Raw genomic sequence first — 12,500 nt, 5'->3', positions numbered from 1 at the left:
TAATGTCATCCGTAATGAGCAGTGCGTAGAGCCCAGGGCTTGGCTTTCAACATGGAGAGTCATGTATCATATACGGTGATTTGGAGGCGTGTCTTGGGGCATATGGAAATGGAACGAAAAACATTTTAGCCTCACAAATGAGATCAGAAAAGTATACACATGTGAATTGTTTATGGGACTACATACACTCTACACTTACATCAACCTGCTGCACTGCTTTGTGTGTATGTGTGTGTGTGTGTGTGTGTGTGTGTGTGTGTGTGTGTGTGGTTTTTTCAGTTGCTTTGGAGCTTTTCTCAGATCAGAAGTGAAATTCTCAAGACTACTTGTTCAACCTCCACATCATTTAGTCATTTGTGCACATCATAAGAACATTTCTTGTTGCTTTAATCAAATTGTGAATTTTCTGCTGTTTCCGATTGTTTATATTATCAGTTGTTTATATTCATGTTGATCAAAATATGTTATACTGGTTTCACCTGAATAGTTTTAACCCACAAAAACATCTCAGCATCCGTTCATTGTATAAGTCAGTGAATGTAAAATAGTTAAACCAGTTGTCAGAATCTGTCAACTAAAATTTCTATTCAACTTTTTTTCTGTCTTCTTCTTCTTTCGGCTTCTCCCATTAGGGGTCGCCACAGTGGATCATCTGTCTCCATACCCCTCTGTCCTCTACATCTGCCTCTTTCAACCCAACTACCTGCATGTCTTTCCTCACCACATCCATAAACCTCCTCCTTGGTCTTCCTCTTTTCCTCCTTCCTGGTGGCTCCATCCTCAGCATTCTCCTACTGATATACCCCATGTCCCTCCTCTGCACATGTCCAAACCATCTCAATCTCCCTCACCTTGTCTCCAAAACGTGTGTTAAATTGATGAATTGTGCAGATGAATCTGGAATGTCACTAATGAAGGAGACTGAACGGCATTAAATCAACCAATATTCAACTAGTTCTCTAAAACAGGTCGAAGGTGAATCTGGTGATCCTTCAGTTGAAGAGTGAATACAGATGGAGCAAAACAGAATTATACATTCTGAAAATGGAGGAACAACTAAGAAACAAATGAAAACTTGGACAGTACAGTAAAAGAGTGACTCCTGTCTGGTCTCTTGCTATCAATATGAATCAAATATGCAATCAAATACATGAATTTGTGCTTAAATTCATAGATGCCAAACAAAAGAAAGTCAAATTTTCTGCATTTACAGTCGCTGTGATCGAAAACCATAGTTTATATCAAGAAATACTGAAACTGTGTGCCATCATACTGATAACACGTCTAAACATTTTGACGATTTTGTTTGTGAACAATAACAGAGGGACTTTTCATTCTGATGGGATTGAGATGTTCATTGACACAAATACCTGCTTTTGAGAGATAAACTGAGGATTTTGAGAAAATTTCAGCAGCTGAGAAAAACTGTTATATATTTTTGTAGATGAATATGTAATAAATGTATCCCCAATCGTCTCTTCTTCTCATTTTGTAGCTTTTTTGCTTGTGCTGTTTTTAGGAGAGTCTGTTTTTGTTAGAGTGTCTATCCAATCACATTTCAGCCATCACATGTTGCCGGAATCAAAGCACATGCTGTCTGAAGCCGTTGCTTCAACCAATCATTTGGTGACAATAATGTTGGCATTTCCATGTCCTTTAATTGGATGATCAGAGAGCTCACTAGTCAGAGCTTGCAAACTGCATCTGTAGCAAACTGCACAAGCTCAGATATTTTCGTGTGGGTTTAATAGCTGTTTTTTTTATTTCACAATGGCTGACAATGAGGACGAAATTGATTTGGTTGCAGATACGCTTTCTAAAACATTTACAAGAACAGACTTTTCAAGAAAAGCTTGACATCGTGAGATAAGTTCAGCCGAAACAGTTCAAAACAGTTGAACCTTTTATGAACCATTTATATATTTTTGCCTGTTCATATCATTCGTAACCATTAATTTTTCTCCACATATAATTAATTTCAAATCCCCATGAAAACCGTAATCTTCTAGGTTTTTGTGATCAGGTTAGAGATGTTGCATGTGGCAGTGTAGCTGTGGCTACAGTGAAAGGAGATGTGTTGAATTGTGTTCATTAGGTTTCTTGTTTTAGTAAAGCTGTTCCTTCTCGCTGTATGAGATTCCTGTCTGTGATGCAGTGCTCAATTATACTGCATTTCTCTATAATATTGATGGTTTCTGTAGCTGTGGTGTTATGATGATTGTATTAAGAGATGGATTGGTTCATGTAGGACACTGCTAAAGGCACAGATGTAAAACGCTGTCCAGCTACTGATCAGCACAGTTTGATTCAGTGAACAGCACTTTTAGATCCCGATACCTACTTGGTGAGGACGTGGCCTCTGTCTGGCAGTGACTGTAGGAAATGTGGTTTTCGTGTCTGTCAGTGTCAGTTAAGAAGGCGTGGCTTCTCTGCCTGTCATTCTCAGTTAAGCAGGCATGGCCTATGTTTATGTCAGTCTCAGTGAAGGAGGTGTGGCCTCTCTATCTGTCTTAGTGGAAGAGAAACGTGGCCTCTGTGACTGTCAGTAACAGTAAAAGAGGTATGGCTTTTGTTCCTTTTATTACTTTATCTGTGACAGCGAAGGAGGCGTGGCCTCTGTGTCTACCAGTATCAGTGCAGGAGGCGTGGCCTCTGTGTCTATCAGTAATAGTGAGGGGGCATGACCTTTGTGTCTATCAGTAACAGTGAAGGGGGCGTGGCCTCTGTGTCTGTCAGTAACAGTAAAGGGGCATGACCTCTGTGTCTATCAGTAACAGTAAAGGGGGTGTGGCCTCTGTATCTATAAGTAACAGTGAAGGGGCGTGGCCTCTGTGTCTATAAGTAACAGTGAAGGGGGCATGGTCTCTGTGTCTATAAGGAACAGTGAAGGGGGCGTGGCCTCTGTGTCTGTCAGTAACAGTAAAGGGGGCGTGGCCTCTCTCTCCCTCTTTCAGCTTCAATTGAATTTAATGTAATTCAGTGTGATTTATTGGAGTAATACAGCACAGTGTGCATTGGCACAACTTTGGCTACAGTAAAAACAACAACAAATAGAAAGACAGATAGAAACAAAGAGAATGATAGCGAGAGAAAGAGAGGTAGACAGACAGACAGACAGATAGACAGACAGACAGACAGACAGACAGGCAGACAGACAGACAGGCAGGCAGACCTATTGCTTTGTACAGTTTTATTAATAAATGACCCCAATTATTATTTTTTGTATGATGCATTTCTCTTTCTCTCTATTTTACACACACACACACACACACACACACACACACACACACACACACACACACACACACACACACACACACACACACACACACACACACACACGCGTAAGCTGCTCTTTCAGTCAGACACTATATTTAGCCAAGTCAGATGAGCAGTAGTGAGTGACTCATCATGGGTTGCTGATATTCTGAGCACAGCAAACACACACAAATACACTCTCACACACACTCACACACTCTCACACACACACACACACACACAGGATGGAGAAGGACACAATAGGGAAAATACAGTGTGTGTTTGTAGTGTGTGTGTGTGTGTGTGTGTGTGTGTGTGTGTGTGTGTGTGTGTGAGTGTGTGTGTTGCCTATTTTAATCCTGTTTGTGGATAACATACGTCACAAACTTGTGAGTATGTGTGTGTGTGTGTGTGTGTGTGTGTGTGTGTGTGTGTGTGTGTGTGGTGTGTGTGTGTATTTACCTAGCTAAAGACAGATGTGATTGTCTAGACTCTATTGAGTTTTTTAAACAGGAAAAGGTCAATGCACAACCCATCATCAATCTTTCTTTCTTTCTTTCTTTCTTTCTTTCTTTCTTTCTTTCTTTCTTTCTTGTGTGTGTGTGTGTGTGCACGTTTCTGCTTTGTGATTTCCACTGCGATGCTCTGTGTGTATGTTCCACTACATTAAGTTAATTGACCCGTCTATTTGGCCGAACGCAGACTCTGAGAAAACAAGCGCACGGTTTCCTGGGAACAGTGCTGCAGCGGCACTTTATTTCCTTCCACACCTGCCCCTGTTCCACGCCAGGGTGCGTCTCCGCCCACGAGCGTCAGCAGCATTCTCAGCACACAGCAGCGCTTCTCAGACACGGATAGCTGGATGTCCACGCTGGTCTGTAATTACGCCGGATTTGTCGATACCGAGGCTTTCTTTCTCGCTCGGTGTGTTTAAACGATTGCATGAGATTTATTGATGTAGGGGATGAAAAAAATGATTGAGGGGACGTTTAGTGAAAACTGACGTGCTGGGAGAAATGAAAGAAGGGGATTGTGTTGCGATTTGGCTGGATGGTTGAGTAGTTTGGCAGGAAAAATTGTCCCTGTGGACTGATCATCTGCTGTCAGGGTGTAATGTACGCCTTTGGGAAGAGAGTGAAGTCGAGATATGAGAACCTTAAAGATTTAAATTTCTAACATCAGAACAAAGATCTATACTGCAACATTCAGAACATAGATTTTGGTTGCTCCCGTCAGGGGTCTTCACAGCAGATCATCTGCCTTCACACCACCTCATCTGTCTCTTTCATGCACACCCTGCATGTCTTCCCCTACCACATCCATAAACCTCCTCTTCCTCTTTTCCTCCTTCCTGCTGCCTCCATCCTTAGCATTCTTCTACTGATATATGTCCCTCCTCTGCACATGTCCAAACCATCTCAATTGCACCTCTTGGAGCTTGTCTCCAAAACGTCCTACCTGCTTGGTCCTTCAAATGTACTCATTTCTAATCCTCTCCATCCTCGTCACTCCCAGCAACTTCAACTCTGCCACCTCCAGCTATGAATCCCGTCTTTTTGTCAGTGCCACTGTTAACCTCAGTCTTAAGGATCAGAACTGTAAATGGAAGATCTAATATAAGCAGATTTCATTTGGGAGAATAAAAATTATTATGAGCAAAATAATCGGGACACCTGACTTTTCCAGCCTGTTACCACAAAGTTGGAGGCACACAATTGTACAAAATGTCTTTGGATGCAGGAGCATGACATTTTCCCTTCATTTAAACCACAAACCTGTTCCAGCTGTGCACAAAGCCAACTCCATGAAGATATGCTTACCATGGAGTGGAAGATCTCCTGCTACAGACCTCTGACCTCAACTCTATTGAACAGGAATGAATGTGAATGCTGACCGCACCCCGGGCCTCCTCACCTCACCTACATTAGTATCTGATTTTACTAACACCCTGGTAGTTGAATGAGCACAAACCTCCACAAAATTTAGTGGAACATCTTCCAAGAAGTATGGAATAATATACACATATATAAATGGGGAGGGTTGCGTTAGGAAGGGCATCCAGCGTAAAAACATGTGCCAAATCAAACATGCTGAATACGTATGATCCGCTGTGGCGACCCCTAATGGGAGAAGCCGAAAGAAAATTAATTAGTCTGCTACAATGGTTCAGGACCATAGGTTGCATGAACAGTTCTGCTTTTCAGCACCTATCACTGGACAGCACACCTCAACAATTATGGAACTGTTACAAATGGATATTTAGAGTTAAGGATGAAGATGGGTTCCCTTTTAAGTCTGGTTTCTCTCAAGGTTTCTTCCTCGTGCCATCTCAGGGAGTTTTTTTCGTCACCACAGTCGCCACTGGCACACTTGTTATGGACAAAGTTACAATTATAAAGAACAGACTTATAAATGTACACATTCTGTTATAACCACTTGATCTCTGTTAAGCTATTTTAGATTTGATTTATTGATTAGTTGGTTTCCTATAAGCGACATTTCCCTCTATCTTCTTAATTTCATAGTTTCTGTGACAGATATCTGAAGCTGACTCTGTGCAAGAAACGACTCTCTGAAAAGTAGCATCACAAATAATAGCGTAAGAAAATATTCACCTTTAGCTGTTATCCTTGTCTTTTTTAGCTTTACTCATGCTGAGCTCACCGTTACAATACATTTACATTCACAGCATTTGGTAGACGATTTTCTCCAGAGCGACTTACAATTATCGCATTCACACCTTAGGAGGTGAGAGTTAAGGGCCGTGCTCAGGGGCCCTGCAGTGGCAGCTTGATGGTGCTGGGATTTGACCTGAGAATTCAGAGGGCATCTGGACCACGGAGTGTGTGTGTATGTGTGTGTATGTGTGTGTGTGTGTGTGTGTGTGTGTGTGTGTGTGTGTGTGTGTGTGTGTGTGTGTGTGTGTGTGTGAACTGGAGGCATCTGGAATTAAAACAGGAACATAAAGAATTTTTGAAAGTTGTGTGTCTGTGGCTGTGTGTGTGCATACATGTATGTGTCTCTGTGTGTGTGTGTGTGTGTGTGTGTGTGTGTGTGTGTGTGTGTGTGTGTGTGACTGGATGCTTTCTTGTTGCATCTACTGTGGCATTTATATTCCTACTGTAATATGGACTGTAGTATTTGCATCATTAGGTGTGTGAGTGTGTGTATGAGTATGTGTAAGCATGTGTGTGTGTGTGTGTGTGTGAGCATATGTGTGTGTGTGTTGTGTGTGTGTGTGTGTGTGTGTGTGTGTATGTATGAGCATGTGTGATTGTGTGTGATTGTGTGTGTAGGTGTGCAGGTATGTGTGTGCGTTGTGAATGTGTTTGTGTGTGATCAGGTATGTGTGTGTGTGTGTGTGTGAGACAGAGACAGTGGGTATGTGAGCATGATTGTGTGTGTGTGTGTATGTATGTGTATGTGTATGTGTATGAGCATGTGAGTGTGTGTGTGTGTGTGTGTGCGTGTGTGTGTGTGTGTGTGTGTGTGTGTGTGTGTGTGTGTGTGTGCACGTTTTGGAAAGTGAAGCATTCACACAAAGCCGGAGATGAGTCAGAGACGTCTCTTATATCTCGTGTGTTTTACACAATGATGGCTCATGGGAAAATCTGCGCGTGTGTGACGTTACACATTCATAATGGATAACGGCATGCGAAAGAAACAAAACAAAAACGAGTGAAAGATGTCTGCGTAATAACTTTATAAACCTGCTGATCAGAAGGTAAATGCTTTTTTTCTTTCTCTTCTTTTCTTCCTCCCTCGTTTTTTTTTTTATTGTTCTGTCTATTAGAGGTGTGCACTTCGGGATGTGAGTGCAACATCGTGTGTGTGTGTGCATGGTCTCTCTTTCTCTCTCTCTCTCTCTCACACACACACACACACACACACACACACACACACACACACACACAGCTCCAATGTTACATAATTCTCAGCCTCTTTTATTTTTTCCATTGATTCCTGTTTAAGTATTACAGCCTGAACCAGGGATGAATTTTTTCTTCACTTCTGCAGCATCACTGTGACGCTTCAATTCAAATATAATGATGAAAAAATATAACAAAAAAAGGATTGATGAATAGAATAGATGTCTGAAGATCACAGGCATCACATATTGATTTTCGCCCTCGTCCCTTGTGCACAAAAATTTCACCTGATTCTTTGAAACTTCTTATGATATTTAATTTAGATTTATTTATTTACATTTGTAGATTTACTCACACAAACTTTTACTGTACTGTATTTTGGAACTATTATGTACTGCAAATGATGAGACAGTTTTATATTATATTATATACAGTATTATGTTTATTCAACTGTTTTGCAATTTGAAGTTGAGGAACATTATTCTGAAGTTGGATTGGTGACTTTCACAGATTAGTGAAGCTCTGAGCATCTTTACTTCTGAGAGATTTTGCCACTCTAAAATACACTAATTATACCCAATCATCTTACTGAACTGTTGTCAGTTAACCTCATTAGTTGCGAAATGTTTTTCCAACTGGGTAATTTGAATAGCATTTCCTTTGTCCAGGCGTTTGTTGCCCCGCCCCAAATTTTTTGAGACGCGTTGCAACCATTAAATTCAAAATGACCTCATTTTTCCTTTTAAATAATGCATTTGAATTTAAATGTTAAGATTTTTTCTATGTTCTATCACATATAAAATATGAGTTTATGAGATTCATTGAGAAATCATTGCATTATATTTTTATTTACATTTTAGTGTCCCAAACTTTTTTTTTTTCCCCACAGCGGTCATATGATGCTTTTCAGCTCAACACGGTTGTACAGGGTAGCTATGGGAGCTCGTTTTCAGTCTTTCCGTCTCTTATCACATCACAAGATAAGGGGTACACACCATGTAGTGTATGTGTGTGTGTGTAAGCAGTATGACACCATCTTCCTGTTTGAAAGATGTCACTGGGCTCAGAAAGCATGTTTGTTCTTTGAAGTGATCCTCCCACACACATACACACAGGTGTGCCAATCCGTGTGCCAGTGTGTGTGTGCGCCAGTGTGTGTGCCAATATGTGTGTGTGTTGTACAGACAGGAAGAGGGCCCTGTGTGGGTTGTTTGTGCGCGATATGTACCCAGTGTCAAAGACCCTGTCTTCTAGCTTCTCATTGTCCGCACTAAACGCACAGTTCAGCCGGGTCGTCTCCGAGGCGTCAGTTGCTAGGATGCCGCTCAGGGTGCGTTTGATGTATCAAGTCACCGCTCTCGGATTTCCATGACAGCGTTCCTAATGCGAACCTAAAGGATCAAGAACGATTACTAAACTATCCCTGCTTTCATGTTGCAGGTAAATCTACGTCGAATTTTAGAATTTTGGGATTTTTTTCATTAAAAAAACACGTCTGAAGTTCTGGATAAAACAAACCAGGCTGTAAAGGCTGTAATTCCTGCACCACTCTCAGGTAATTCGATCGCAGCCGGCCTTGATGTATGGACGCTCTGTGACCTGTCGAGCTCTGGCCCGTCTCTCAGTGGTGTTCTCGGGGCGTTAACCGGAGCACATCATTTTGCTCTAAGACAAATGCGCACCGGGAGACTTGAGTCGGGAACGTGGGGGAGTTAAATATTCATCACAGCATAACCGTGTGTCACCAAAGACACCCACTGCAGTACGCCGGCATATAACGCTCAAGCAAATACCACTCTAAAGAACACAGCGCTCCAAAGCCTGACATTTACCTGTATTGCTCACCGTATATATCCGGCGTAAAGACCACACACACGTGCGAGAACCTACAGACATACACATTTTTACTTCCCGGTGTGTGTTTTACTTGAATACCCAACTCTTTGCCTGATCGTGTCCCACTCAGATTTTTCTCTCATCCTTGGCAGAACATCACAGTGTCTGTATGTGTGTGTGTGTGTGTGTGTGTGTGTGTGTGTGTGTGTGTGTGTGTGTGTGTGTTAATTCGAGTGTGTGTTGGTGCTCGTGAGGTTTGAGCAATGCACAGTCCTTCACACATTTCAGCCAACACCATGACTCCGTCCTCTGATCCGTATGCGTGCTGTTTGCATTCTGTGCGGGCGCGTCTGCGTTTGCGGGACCGTGTCTGCCATTGCAGAGACAGAACACCATCTGTAGCCTCCCACACTCACACACACACTCACACACACATGCACGCACATGCGCACACACAGGCTTTACCTGGTTCTCCATGGAGTAAACCATTAGCTGATTCGGTGTGCTGTGGAACGGTGTTGTGGTTAGACGGTTGGAAAATTGATTTGTGTGTGTGTGTGTGTGTGTGTGTGTGTGTGTGTGTGTCGTGGGTGTTTGTGGGTGTTTATGTGCCTTATAAGATGACATTTGTAATCAGAGAGCGACACCATTAATGAAGACTCATCAGTCTAGTGAGGGCTTTGAATGCTGGTGCAGACACACAGGAATGCAGACATGCAGACACTCAAGCATGCAGACATGCAAGCAAGCAGACACCAAAACATGCAGACACACAGGCATGTCTACATGTCCACATGTAGAGGGACAATGAGAGATGGAAATATCCCAATATGAGAAGAAAGAGAAGCCCAAACACAGAAAATGCCCAGAGACACCCAAAAACCTGATAGCATTATAATAATGATAATAATTAATAATAATAATAATAATAATAATAATAATAATAATAATAATAATAATAATAATGATAGTGATGATAATAATAAAACTGAAGCAATTAATTGGAAGTATTTTAAGTATATATAAAGCATATTAAAATAAAATATTATTGATTAATATAATAAAATGAAATAATGATATTATAATAATGCAACAAAAATGAATTCAACTAAAATAATGTAATTGTTGTTTTTTTTTTTTTTAGCAATAAAAGTTGAAAACATAAAATTGTTGTGAAAATATGGAGGTGAACAAAAACTAAAAGCTAAATTTTAATGCAACTCTGCTAAAACAGGGTCGTGAAGCCCTAACTGGGAAAGTTTCGAAAGTTTGTGCACACCTGAGTATATGATTTCTGTGCTGTTTTGACATACAATTCCATATTTAGTCCCCAATTTGATGTTATAATAACCTCCACTCTTCATGGAGACATTGTGGAGATTTGTGGGAATTTATTAAGCTACAAGGGTGTTAGTAAAGTCAGGAACTGATATAAGTGAGGTGAGGAGACCTGAGGTGCAGTCAGCGTTCACAATGATTTATGTTCAATGAGGTTGAGTTCAGAGCTCTATAGAAGGAGATCTTCCACTCCAACCCATGTAAAGTATATCTTCATGGAGCTGGCATGACATCCAAAGACATGTAATACTAACAGTTTAAGGAAGAACCACATATGGCTGTGGTGTCCGAATACTTTTGCTGATGTGCATCTAAAAGTTTTTCCAATTAAAAAAAGTCTGTCATAACTAAAGGTAAAAAATGTGTTGTGTTTCCGTGAATAGAGAAAAAACAAGAAGCACTTGTCGAGTATTTCCAGGTTGAGAATTCCCGAATTCCCATCTCATTACGATGTTCAATCAGAGAAGCGATAAAATGCAGTCCTCAGTTTTTGTCGGTGTTCCTGCTCCTGATGCGAAACCAAGAAGCATGTATTTGAATCTTATTTCCCTGTGTGTGTTCACTCAGGAGACAGAGATCAGCACGAAGGGAAACGAGTTCTGCGTTCTCGAAGAGGGGGTGAAGAAAAAAAGCCAGTCATGTCAAACCTTGGTAAGAGCTTGTGAAATGAAATCTCTTTTTTTTCCCAGCCAGGCTTACAGACAGGAGCGGCGTGTTCAGGGCTCTTCAGGGAGATGTTCCCTGCAGAGGTGTCGATAAAGTTCCTGATTGTTGAAGCAACATGTCAGTGTCACTCCGCGGCAGCCTGCGCACCGGGGAAATAAACAGCAGCTCTGTTCTCTGATCAGGGATTGTATGTGACGTTGCAGGATGTAGGATTAGAATAAATAACGAGATAAAGTGAAGATTTTTATACTGTTTTGAAATTAGGATCATTTCTGAGCAATACTGTGCTTTAGGGCTGAAGAGCAGCAAACTCTAGCATGAAAATCTGAAGTAAATTATTTGTAATTATACTATCGGGTTGTAGCCTCTTTTAGACAGACAGAAGCTCGAAAGAAGCTTTAAAATGTAAAAAAGCACGAAGGCATGGATGGATGGATGGATGGATGGATGGATTGAGGATTGGATAAATAGGGGGAATGGACGGTATATGAGTTGATGATTAGATAGATAACTAGATATAGATTGATAGTCAGATGGTTGGATAGATGAATGGATGGATGGATGGATGGATGGATGGATGGATGGATGGATGGATGGATGGATGGATGGATGGATGGATGGATAGATGGATGGATGGATAGGTAAATGGGTATATGGGATGATAATTGCATAGATGAATGGATGAATTAAAGGTTGGATGGTTGGATGAATGTATTGATGGTTGGGTAAATGAGTGGATGGATAGGTTGATAGATAGATGGGTAAATCGATAAACTGATGTATGGCTGGCTGGATGGATGGATGATTGAATGGATGGTTGTGTAAATGGATGGATATATGGGTTAATAATTAAAAAATGTAAACCTGAAAAGCAGGAAGAAATTTATGGATTTAAGATTGGATTAAAAGCTAAATGGCTGGATAGATGGGTGAGTGGATTGATAGATGGATAGGTGGATAGATGGATGGATGGATGGATGGATGGATGGATGGATGGATGGATGGATGGATGGATGGATGGATGGATGGATCAATGGTTGAAAGGATGGATGGATGGATGGATGGATGGATGGATGGATGGATAGGTAAGTGGATATATGGATGGATGGATGGATGGATGGATGGATGGATGGGTTAATGATTATGAATTTGAATTTGTAATGAATTGGTATATGGGAAGATACTTGCATGTTTGCTAGATAAATGTTTGGGTGGACCTAAGGAGGAATGAATGGAGGGATAGATGGATAGATGGATGGATGGATGAATAAATGGATGGATGGATGAATGGATGGATGGATGGATGGATGGATGGATGGATGGATAATTATAAAGATGAATGATAATTAGAAGTATGGGTATATGGGTTAATTAAATGGATGGAGATCTGTATAGATAAATAAATGAAGGCGTATTTGGGTAGATGGATAAATGGATGGTGGATGTGGTGCACAGGTAGATGGATTCTCTCTCTCTGTCCTCCCTATACACCAGTCATGTTATTGCAATATTCGAGTTGTTTGGCAGAAAGTG

General features: G+C 41.1%; 1 protein-coding gene across 1 annotated transcript in view; it reads left to right on the top strand.

Annotated features, from left to right (window-relative positions):
• LOC124399737 (peripheral-type benzodiazepine receptor-associated protein 1-like) overlaps positions 1 to 12,500 on the top strand; it is a 63,367-nt gene that overhangs the window by 32,122 nt on the left and 18,745 nt on the right. Inside the window, exon 5 of the mRNA XM_046870886.1 lies at positions 10,869 to 10,952. Within this exon, the coding sequence (XP_046726842.1) occupies positions 10,869 to 10,952 (84 nt within the window). The remainder of the gene's footprint in view (positions 1 to 10,868; positions 10,953 to 12,500) is intronic.

Source organism: Silurus meridionalis, chromosome 17, assembly GCF_014805685.1.
Source record: "Silurus meridionalis isolate SWU-2019-XX chromosome 17, ASM1480568v1, whole genome shotgun sequence".
In the NCBI taxonomy this organism is placed as follows: domain Eukaryota; kingdom Metazoa; phylum Chordata; class Actinopteri; order Siluriformes; family Siluridae; genus Silurus; species Silurus meridionalis.
The sequence above is the reverse complement of the archived record's forward strand: the minus strand, read 5'-3'. Positions and strand labels throughout refer to the sequence as shown.